The following is a 12,518-nucleotide window of genomic DNA, read 5'->3' as shown; positions in this document are numbered from 1 at the left end:
AATGGGGGTAGGCATACAGAATGTATCATCTATCTAGTTATCTATTTGTAATATATCATTATATATATGTGTGTATACATATCACACACACATACACACAACATGAAAGTAGAAAGCAGACTATTTGGGGGAGAAGGGTTCAAGGGAAAATGAGGGAAGAAGTTAGAGGGAGAATAGTAGGGTGCAAATATGAACAAAATACAATGATATATAACTCTGACGATGCCCAAATGAAACCCATTATTTTGTATTCTCATTAAATAATTAATAAAAGTGAAATAAGTAGCCAGGCATGGTGGTGCATGCCTTTAATCCAAGTACTTGGGAGGCAGAGATAGGAGGATTGCCATGAGTTTGAGGCCACCCTGAGACTACACAGTGAATTCCAGGTCAGCCTGAGCTAGAGTGGGACTGTACCTCCAAAAATCAAAACAAACAAACAAAAAAATGAAATAAGAGTGTCCTTCCCTGTCACAGCAATGGCTACCAGTCCAAGATCCTCAGCCATACCCAAATCATAGAACACAGTTAATTATCTGCATAAGTGAACTTCACTCCAAGAATCTTCAAAGGAAGATCTTGACTGGTGAAAAGCAACACAGTGTAGTATGGAGCAGGATTCAGTGGGCATAGCAGGATTTTCCATTGCAAAGGAAGTCCCAGTGGTGAGACAGGGTCTTGGGAGCCAAGGAAGGAATACACTGAAAATCTGCAGATAGAATCCAGTAATCATGCCAATTAAGCTTTTATATCTTATATGTCCACCCAGCTCTTTCCCTCTCTATATCTATTTTTTCTTTATATAATACCCAAGGTTAGTTTAGCAGGGTATTCAAGTCCTACTTTATTCTTATTTTATATTCTTTTCTCTCTCTTTTATACATATTCTTTTCTTCCCTAACCCCCTCCTCCAAAGACCATAGGCTGGCCTGGTTAGCGCTGTCTGTGCATCTCAGTCTCCTAGGAAATGAAAATGTTTTATGTTACCTGATTATATATCTTTATTGTTCTCTTTCCAATCTACTTTCAGCCCAAACTCCCATATATCTCCCATGATATTTAATCTCTGGTTGCCAAATTGCCAGGATTTAGAATCACCATGGTCACAATTTGGAGATTTTTTAGATTATATTAGTTGAGGTAAAAGACATACTCTAACTGTGGGAGGCATCATTCAATGGAGTGGGGATCCTGGATTGCATAAAATGGGCAGAGCTGGTTGAGCATCAGCAGTCATCTCTCTCTACTTCCTTTATGCTGACATGAAGTCAGTTTCCAGCTTGTGTTGCTTTGAATATTAAATTTCTCCTTTATACTCATGTGTTTGAATATTTAATCTCCAGTTGTTATCACTATTTGGGAAGGTTGTACAGCTTTTAAGGAGGTGAAGCCTTGCTGGAGGAAGAATGTCGCTGGGGATACACCTTGAAATTTTATGGCCTGGGCCTGGTAACTGTTCTCCGTCTCTCTACTTACTCCTGGCTGTTTTGATGATGTAGTGCCAGTTTCCTGCTCCTTCCATGCTTTCTCTGCCATGATGGACTCTACCCCCTGGAACTATAAGCCAACAAGAAAGCCTTTCCATCCTTAAGCTGTTTCTGGTCGGGTATTTGTCCCAAGTAATGAAAAAGTAATTGATATACTCCTTTGTGTCCTCCACACTTCCCTCATCTATCATGTTCACTTCTACTTCCTATCAACTTGATACTAATAACTAGTCCCACTGTGCTTTTTTCCTTTTCTCTACCCATACACACAATAGGTAATATATTGAAACAAATAGTCCTATTAATGTCCCTTTACTACCTAAAGAGCTGGCACTTAAAGGGTAATTGTTTTATAGTTGAATGTTACTTTATTTTCAAAATGGATTTACCCCTTGGTAGTGACTATTAATTGAAGATAGTATCTAACCCTCAGGAGAGAACTTGGGATAGAGGTTGGTACCCTGAATGCCAATCTAACACATGAAAATAACATCTCAACCCTATTGCAACCTAGTCCCTCTGGAATACTGCAAACACTCACACTGAAAGAAGAAAAGTGTCAAAAATATCTCTACCAATGATCTCATTCCTGATGCACAAGCCCCAACACAAAAATATAGATAACCTGAAAAATCAAGAAAATTCATCTTCTTCAAAAAACACCATACCAGAGTAATGACCTCTAATGGGAGTAACATACATAAAACTCCAAAGAATTCAAACTGATGATTATAAATATACTCAAATAAATTAAAAAGGACACAAATAAATATCTAAATGAAATTATAAATTCAGTATAAGATACAAAAATGGGCCAGGTTCACACTTATAGTCCTAGCATTTGGGAGGTTGAGGTAGAAGGATCACTGTGAGTTCAAGGCCAGCCTGAGCTAGGGTGTGATCCTGCCTCAAAACAAACAAACAAACAAATAAATAAACAAGATACAAAAATTAAATTGAATGAAAAGAGAAATACTGAAGAAGAACACACTGATGTGCTGCTATAAATGGAAAAAATCAGTATGTCAAAGGTAAAATCTTGGTGGAAAACTTACCTAATAGAATGGATCCCAGGGAGGACAGACTACTAAGGACTGAAGGCAAAGTAGAGAAATTGGTACATTTTATTAAGGGCAGTGGTAAATTTTAAAAAATGTATACATGAAACAGGCAAGATATCTAGGATACCATGAAAAGACTAAATCTATGAATTATGGACATAGAGAAAGGAGACAAATTCTGTGCCAACATCATAGAAAATACTTTCAGTATAATCACAGTGGAAAAATTTCCAAACTAGGGTAACAGAAATCTATTCAGGTGTAAGTGGCATATCATATAGAAGTAGAAAATAAGCTCCTCACATTATGTCATAGTTAAAACACCAAACGTATAAAACAAAGAAAATATACCAAAAGCTGCAAGAGACCAAGTACCATATAAAAGCAGGATCATCAGAATAATAGATGACTTCTCAACAGAAACTGTAAAAGCCAGAATAATTTGAAATGATGTAGTTCAATTTCTGAAAGACTACAGCTGTCAACCCAAACTATTACCAAAAAAACTGTCATGATTTACGGAGAATGAAAAAAGCAGACCAAAGGAATTTTTGACCACTAGGCTAGTTTTACAGAGGTTGTTGACAGAAATTCTTTAGAATTAAGAGGCTGCTAAGCACATCCAAGAAGCTACAAGGAAAAAAATAAATTATGCTAAAATAGTACTTATGCAAATATGGATTAGGAATGAACCAAAAACTACAAAATTAACAAAATGATAGGAATTAATACAAACTTTTTTGAAAACTCTGCACATTAATGGTTTTAACTCCTTAACTAAAAAGCACCAACTAACAGATTAGATTAAGACATAGAATACATCTACTTGTTGCTGTTAAGAAATTATACCTTACAATTAAAGATAGATACTATTATATGGTTAAAGAATGGAAAAATTTTAATTAACTAGAAAAATAAGAAAATATGCAGATATCAACCATTATTTTAATATCTTACAAAATAAACTTTAAATCAAAACCAGTCAGAAGAAATAATGGTTTTACATGTAGATTAAGGGGAAAATCCATAAAGAAGGCATTGCAATTCTAACATATATACATTGAACATAGGTGCACACAATTTCAGAAAACAAACATAACTAGATATAAAATCTCATACTACCTACTACACAATATTAATAGGTGTCCTCAATAAATCATTCTCACCAATAGGCTTTCTGGACAAAAAAAAAAAAATAGATAACATTGGAGTTAAATGACATCATAAATCAAATGGATCTAAAGGACATATTCTGTAGTGTTTACCTGAACACTATAGAACCTATAGCCTTCTTAGCCATTTAAGAATCTTTATCTGAAAGACCATATATTAGGACACAAAATTATTGAACAATGGGACAAATATAGAAAAACAAAAATAACTTCTTACAGTCTGACTGCAGTGTAATAAAACTAGGAATTGATAGCAAGAGAAACTACAGAAAGTACCCAAACTCCAGGAGATTAAACAATGCAATATTTAAATGGAAGGGTCATTCAAAAAATTGTGAAGGAAATAAATATATTCCTAGAGTATAATGTAGAATAAAAATGAGAGCACAACATATCAAAACCTATCCATGAAGGCATCCTAAGAAGAAAGTTTATAGCTCTAAAAGTCTACATTAAAAAATAGGAGATCTCAAATAAATAATTTAATAATGCACTATAAAGTCTTTGGAAAACAAGACTTAATAAAACCCCAAGGTACTAGATGGAAAGAAATAATTGAGATTAGGGCAAGAAACAAAGAATCAATGTTCTAGTTGTTTTTTAAAGATATAGAGGATTGACAAGTCTATAACCAAACTAAACAAAGAGAATACCCAAACTAATGAAATTAATAATAAAATTTCTAATAAAATTAGAAATGAAAAGGAAGACATAGGCTATCACTCAAATTTATAAGAGCTGATGAACACTTGTTGCATAGTGGTAGGACATTAACATGCAAACCCAGCAGCTTTTCTATACAACAAGGTTGAACTTACTGAGAAAGAAATGAAGAAACTAATCTCATTTATAATTGCTTAAAGAAAAAACAAACTTGAAACAAACCTCCCTAAAGGCGTAAAAGACATTTATAATGAAAACTTTAAAACCCTGAAGAAAGAAATTGGGGTAGACAGATGGAAAGATTTTCTACCTTCATGGGTTGGAAGAATTAAAATTGTGAAAATGTCCTCCTTTTAAAAAAAAGTAATCTACAGATTCAGTACAATCACAATCAAAATTCCAGTGCCTTTCTTCATAGAAATAGGAAAAACAATCTGAAAAATTTAAGTTATCCTTCAGACCTAAGTAACAAAAATAGCATGTTAGTGGCATGGAAACAGACACATCGATAAATGCAATATCATAGAAGTTATGACATCATAAATCAAATGGACGTAAAGGACATAGAGGACCCTGATAAAAGTTACCCAATTCCAGCCAACTGATTTTTGACAAGGATGCCAAAAAATACACATTGGAGGAAAGACAAGATGTTTAACAAATGGTGCTGAGAAAACTGGATATAGACATGAAGAAAAATGAAACTAGATCCTTGTCTCCCTGCACAAACACCAATTCCAATTGTATCAAAGAGCTAGAATATATACTTCAAGATATAGGCTTAGATAAGGATGGACTTTTTTAGAGGTAAACCCAACAGACTGCCTTCCCCCCTCCTTTTTACATGAGAGTGAGAAAGTGACAGAGAGAAAGAGAGAAAGTGAGCGAGCAATAGAGACAATTGGTGCACCAGGACCTTCAGCCAGTGCAATTGAACTCCAGACGCGTGTGCCCCCTTGTGTGCATGTGTGACCTTGCGTGCTTGCATCATGCGTCATTATGCTTCTGGCTTACATGGGACTGGGAGAGTCAAACATGACCCTTAGGCAAGCACCATAACTGCGAAGCCTTATCTCCAGAACAGGTAAGGAATTTTTGAATAGGACTCCATTTGCTCAGAAAATAAAGCCAACAACTGAACTCATATGAGACGTTTTATATATATATATATATATATATATATGTATACAAACTTTCTGTACATCAAAAGAAACAATTTAGTGAAGAGACTTTAGAATGGGAGAGAATCATTGCCAGCTATACACCTGACAGAGGATCAGGATATACAAAGAGCTCAACAAACTAAAAAATAACATAAAACAACTCAATCAAAAATGAGCTAAGAAACTGGGTACAGGGTTTTTCAAAGAAGAAATAAAAATGCCTGGCAAATATTTTTAGCAATCAGGGAAATGCAAATCCAAACTATTTTGAGGTTCCATCGGAATGGCTATCATTAAAGAAACAAAAGACCACAAATGCATTTAAGGATGTAGATAAACTCACTTTATTTACCTTATTTACTGCTGTGGAAGTGTAAACTAGGGCAGCCACTATGAAAATCAGTGTGGAGTTTTCTCAAAAAACTTGAAAATGGAACAAGGATTCTACCCCCTACCATGGGAGATATTTGTATATTCATGTTCATTGCTGTTTCATTCACAACGGCAAGGAACTCATCTGGAAAGTGAAGGATAATGAAAGAAGAGGTGGCTTGGAAGTGGAAAAGGAAGATCAATCAAAACTATGGATGTATAAAAAGGCCAAAAGGAAATCTGGTAATCAGTAAACTAGTTAAAAAATTAAATAGAATAAAATAAGGTTTACATGAAAATTCCTTCCATTAGTGGATAAAGGTTCTCCCAGATGCTGTAGGTTATAAATGAAAATCTCAGTGCTTCAGTGGGCAGCCTCCCTACAAGTGGATAATCAGGAAGCTTCCCAAAATAATATAGCCACTTGCAAAACCTGTTTGTCACTAACTAGAACTAGATTGTAAAACCCCGTTGCTGGAGATATCGCACACACTGGTTTCAGGACTTGGAGGAATCAAGTTGGAACCATGACAGAGTCCTCCCTCCTGCTAGCTGACTTTTACAGGACTGAGAGGAGTGGGATATACAGGCTGCTGTGGAAGAATGGTCCTCAAAAATCTTACTCAGCTGTCGACTCTGTGCTATGCTACTGTTTACCCTGGCAAGAAGTGCCCACAGGTATAATAGTGGCAACTTACTGGTGGGGGGGTAACTAGCTGATTTCTGATTGGATTTGATGTGCACTCCACAGGAGCAAATTCATATTTGGTTCTGCAAACCTGGTCAAAAGCTCATATGAGGTCATAAGGCCGAATGGAGAAGCTACTGCAGTTGTTTTGCTAGGTGGATATGATATACCCTTCAAATTCTCTTCTAAGTAATCATGTTTATGTCCATAGATGAATTCTACTATAATTTTGGTCAGAGAAGATCCCTGTTACAGTGGGCAGTAGTGACTGCAAAGACTCCTAACTGGTTAATAAGTGACTGCTGAGTGCTTAGCCTTTAAATAGGACATTTATGTACCATCCCTTCCAAGAGACAGAGAACATCATGGAAGAGGAACAGAAAGAAGCATGCAAGAGACAGAGGAAGAAGTGGATGAGTGAAACGCTGTCTTTGGAGCATGCCATCACCATTGCAGTCTTGATCTGAGCAGTTGTGATTACTGGCCCAAGACCTGCATGAGGTTGGGCTGTTCAATATCCAGTTACAACAGTGAGGGAAAGGTCCCTTGAAGCCTCACCCTTACCTCAGGACCTATGGATAGCGAGTGGTCACTAGGGTCAGTAAAGAGATTTTTTTTTTTTAATTTGAGAGCGACAAACACAGAGAGAAAGACAGATAGAGGGAGAGAGAGAGAATGGGCGCGCCAGGGCTTCCAGCCTCTGCAAATGAACTCCAGATGCGTGTGCCCCCTTGTGCATCTGGCTAACGTGGGACCTGGGGAACCGAGCCTCGAACCGGGGTCCTTAGGCTTCACAGGCAAGCGCTTAACTGCTAAGCCATCTCTCCAGCCCTAGTAGAGAGATTTTTGTCAGTTGTGTAGCCAGTGGTAAGGAGCCCATATTCATGTAAGTAACCCTGCACCCAGCATCCTATAATGAAGCCTGAATGCAAGCAACCTGAATGAAACTCAGTGGGTTTCAACAGTGGGAGGGGGCACTAGAGAGTATAATGAGGAGTTAATATGATAACATAAATTTACATACATATATGAAAATATCACAATGAAACCCATGATTATTTATAATTAATATATGCTAATAAAAAGTTAAAAAGATGGAGATGATGAAGAACAAGGAAGTAAGGAAGACAATGAGGATTTCTGGAACTATTTCATTCTGAATCTGTTCAGCTCCCTGTGCTTATAAGATACCCAAGGGATGATGTATAGAAGGTAATTGATAGAAGGAATATGTAAGATGATACTAGGATCTATTAAAAATGCATGGTACTGCTTAAATTCAATGTCATATACTATGTATATAAATCTATACTTTCAATGTGGATATTAACTGATGCAAGGCCACTAGGGAAACTATGTTATAAATGGACTATTCAACAATGGTCTAAGAGTTTCAAAGAATTTTATCATATCTCATTTTTTACTAGATCTGCTTGCTTGATGGAAATTATTAACTACCTACCTATTGTGAGCTATCTCTACTGGTTTGTAGCATCTTGTTCATATCCATACATCTGGCATCTGGGCGGGATTAGAAAGAACTACCAAGCACATGGAGATAGAGGACAGTATTCTGGAACCCTTCTCCCAACCAACCTCACAGCCTATCACATTTTCCTATATGCATTTTTACTTCCAGTTGCCATGGGGTCATCACATCTCTACTTAAATCAAATGTCCTTTGGCTCCAGGTCCCATGGTGAAAAAATTTATGGAGACCTGGACACGTTACAAGTTTTACAGCTTTACAGCTGAAACCCTTCAGGTCCTCCTGACCTACTGAAGGAAAAAAAATGTTTTATTTTATTGTGATTCCCACATGTTCTCCCAGTGTGTGCATTCTTCCAATAGAATGTGCATGCTGCTTCCAGCAATATGTTTTCTATTACCATGAAGAGCAGGGGAGTCTGATAGGAGGAAACAAGTTAGTCTTATTGCCAGCACAAGAGAAAACAGAATTGTTTTTGGATGTAAGACTAGCTGATCAAGTCTACAGATAGTATATTTCTCTTTTACTGAAGATAACCTATACTAGTTAGCCAATGACTCCCAAGTTTTTAGAAACAATTACATCCTCCAACTAACTAATGATACATTGGCATTAGGTGAGAGCATTTCATTAATAACATATATATGTAAAGATACTTCTCAAGAACATTACATGTTCTTGTAAATCCCAAGATGGAGCCAGCTCATCAACCTTGAGTAAAATGTTTCATGGGAAACAAATGGCTTTCCAAATGTAAATCAAAAGGCATAATTTCTCCCTAATTGAGAGGCTATACATTCCACCAATTTTGATGTATCTTGAAATGAAGCTACCAAATGGGCTTACCTTGATGATAAAATCTGCTGCTAATGGACCAGCCATTCTCAGTATCTCTTTGTCTGCAAGTTTCTGGAAGTCCACTGTAGAATTGTCCACAAGAAAAGTACCCGAGGAACTCAGACTGTTTTCACCTTTAGCTCCCTGAAGAGTCTTGGTTTCCAGATCTATATAATAACATGCATGAAGAGAGACAGATTTAATTCTAGGGGTACCAAAGATCACATACAAAAATATTTCATGAAACTAAGATCTGAGCTACATAAGAGAGGAACAACATTCTTTCCATAGCCAACACTACAGAAACTTACATAATCAAGATATATATACATTGCCTTATCACATAAGAGATAATGTTCCAAATGAAATTAACTTGAAACTCATTAGCTGAGTCAAAAACTTGTCCAGGGGCTGGAGAAATTGCTCAGTGGTTAAAGGCTTGGATTCAATTCCTCAGTACCCACATAAAGCCAGATACACAAAGTGGCACATTTATCTGCAGTATATTTGCATTGGCAGGAGGCTGTGGCATAGCCATTCTCTTTCTCTCCTTATGCTTGCAAATAAATGATAAATAAAAGTCTTCCAATTTTATTTTTGTTCTGTGAGATTGGCAGTACATCTCTGTTTTGTCTCAGCATCTATATGACTTTATATTAATCCATGAACATGTCTATACTTCATATTACTTACTGCATGTATGTTGCTATCAAAACTGAAGAAACTGTAGTGGCTGTTCATGTCTTTTGCACTTCAGACTATCCTTTTGCATCCCGTTTTTACACAATCACTTTTGATACTTAATTGACTTTAGGCGCGTATGTGGTATTTTATACATGCGTAAGAGAGAACTTGATTCTGGAGCATTCAAATGTGAACTTGGACAATGACAGTCCATGTAGTATCCTTTGTTATAAAAGTCAGAGCAGGTTGAGGACAACTGTGATTTTGATGTGTATGTCAGAGAAGACTAAATCTTCATGTGATTTAGACAGACTATTTGCCATATTAAGAAAGAGATAGACTGAGGCAGGTGGTTTCCAAAACTTGTTCAAGAACAATAGGTTTTGGTAGCAACTCCTCAGTAAAAAGATATGAGCTTGGGTGGGGCTTTGGGTCCCAACTTCAGCTTTAATCTGAATGGCTCCACTTACATATTTTACAGATTGGACTTCTGCATTAAAAATAATGTTACTGTCTCTGGAGGTGCTAAAATATACTGTATTATACTGTATTATCCTGGATGTGGTTCGAGCTCTCTACTATAAAGAATATCAGTAGTTAGAAAATATGGGTGTTGAATGAGATGCAGTGACCCTCAGGTTAATACTCTTGATCATTTAAAAATATTTCATTTTTATTTATTTTATTCATTTATTTGAGAGACAGTGAGAGAGGTAGAAAGAGGCAGATATATAGAGAATGGGTGCACCAGAACTTCCAACCACTGCAAACAAACTCTAGATGTATGCACCACATTGTGCATCTGGCTTTATGTGGGTACTGGGAAATCAAACCTGGATCCTTTGGTTTTGCAGGCAAGTGCCTTAACCACTAAACCAACTCTCCAGTCTTCTTGATCATTTTTGTAGAAGATATCAGACATTATGACCCTCATGAAGGCAGAATCCCATACTGGAATTTTTCATGGCCTTATGCTCATGTAGATATGACCCCTCATTGGGTTTCAGGGTCCTACCCTCATGAAGATGTAATCCCTCACTGAATTTCATGACCCTACGCTCATGAAGATGTGACCCCTCACTGGATTACATGACCCTATCCTCATGAAGATAGATAAGATCCCACAGGTGAACACAAAAGGCATCAGGGAAACACTGCAGTGTTCAGCCTCAGTGCTGTATCTCCTTCCTCTGGCCTTCATTCCACACGCCACCTCACATGCAGATGCACAGATATCTCCAGCCTTCATTGCACATGCCACCTCACATGCGGGTGCACAGATATCTCCAGCCTTCTTTCCACACGCCACCTCACATGTGGGTGCACAGATATCTCCAGCCTTCTTTCCACACCCCTCCTCACATGCGGGTGCACAGATATCTCCAGCCTTCTTTCCACACCCCACATCACATGCGGGTGCACAGATATCTCCAGCCTTCTTTCCACACCCCACCTCACATGCGGGTGCACAGATATCTCCAGCCTTCTTTCCACACGCCACCTCACATGCGGGTGCACAGATATCTCCAGCCTTCTTTCCACACGCCACCTCACATGTGGGTGCACAGATATCTCCAGCCTTCTTTCCACACCCCACCTGACATGCGGGTGCACAGATATCTCCAGCCATCTTTCCACACGCCACCTCACATGCGGGTGCACAGATATCTCCAGCCTTCTTTCCACACGCCACCTCACATGCGGGTGCACAGATATCCCCAGCCTTCTTTCCACACGCCACCTCACATGCGGGTGCACAGATATCCCCAGCCTTCTTTCCACATGCCACCTCACATGCGGGTGCACAGATATCCCCAGCCTTCTTTCCACACGCCACCTCACATGCGGGTGCACAGATATCCCCAGCCTTCTTTCCACACCCCACCTCACATGCGGGTGCACAGATATCCCCAGCCTTCTTTCCACACCCCACCTCACATGCGGGTGCACAGATATCTCCAGTCTTCTTTCCACACCCCACCTCACATGCGGGTGCACAGATATCCCCAGCCTTCTTTCCACACGCCACCTCACATGCGGGTGCACAGATATCCCCAGACTTCTTTCCACACCCCACCTGACATGCGGGTGCACAGATATCTCCAGCCTTCTTTCCACACCCCACCTCACATGCGGGTGCACAGATATCCCCAGCCTTCTTTCCACACACCACCTCACATGCGGGTGCACAGATATCTCCAGTCTTCTTTCCACACCCCACCTCACATGCGGGTGCACAGATATCCCCAGCCTTCTTTCCACATGCCACCTCACATGCGGGTGCACAGATATCCCCAGACTTCTTTCCACACCCCACCTCACATGCGGGTGCACAGATATCTCCAGCCATCTTTCCACACCCCACCTCACATGCGGGTGCACAGATATCTCCAGCCATCTTTCCACACACCACCTCACATGCGGGTGCACAGATATCCCCAGCCTTCTTTCCACACACCACCTCACATGCGGGTGCACAGATATCCCCAGCCTTCTTTCCACACACCACCTCACATGCGGGTGCACAGATATCCCCAGCCTTCTTTCCACACGCCACCTCACATGCGGGTGCACAGATATCTCCAGTCTTCTTTCCACACCCCACCTCACATGCGGGTGCACAGATATTCCCAGCCTTCTTTCCACACGCCACCTCACATGCGGGTGCACAGATATCCCCAGACTTCTTTCCACACACCACCTCACATGCGGGTGCACAGATATCTCCAGCCATCTTTCCACACGCCACCTCACATGCGGGTGCACAGATATCTCCAGCCTTCTTTCCACACACCACCTCACATGCGGGTGCACAGATATCCCCAGCCTTCTTTCCACACACCACCTCACATGTGGGTGCATAGTTATCTCTAGGACATGAATTAACTTAGTTTTGGGCAAA

At 39.3% G+C, this 12,518-nt stretch overlaps 1 protein-coding gene across 2 annotated transcripts in view; it reads right to left on the bottom strand.

The window, feature by feature from the left end:
• The window catches only part of Adamtsl1 (ADAMTS like 1), a 403,127-nt gene that overhangs the window by 242,615 nt on the left and 147,994 nt on the right, over positions 1-12,518 (bottom strand). For both annotated transcript variants that reach the window (XM_045150329.1, XM_004658427.2), the window contains exon 7: positions 8,942-9,099. In XM_045150329.1, coding sequence (XP_045006264.1) covers positions 8,942-9,099 — 158 coding nt within the window. The remainder of the gene's footprint in view (positions 1-8,941; positions 9,100-12,518) is intronic.

This window comes from Jaculus jaculus, chromosome 1 (assembly GCF_020740685.1).
Source record: "Jaculus jaculus isolate mJacJac1 chromosome 1, mJacJac1.mat.Y.cur, whole genome shotgun sequence".
NCBI classification, from domain to species: domain Eukaryota; kingdom Metazoa; phylum Chordata; class Mammalia; order Rodentia; family Dipodidae; genus Jaculus; species Jaculus jaculus.
Note: the sequence above shows the minus strand (reverse complement) of the source record. Positions and strands in the feature narration are given on the sequence as shown.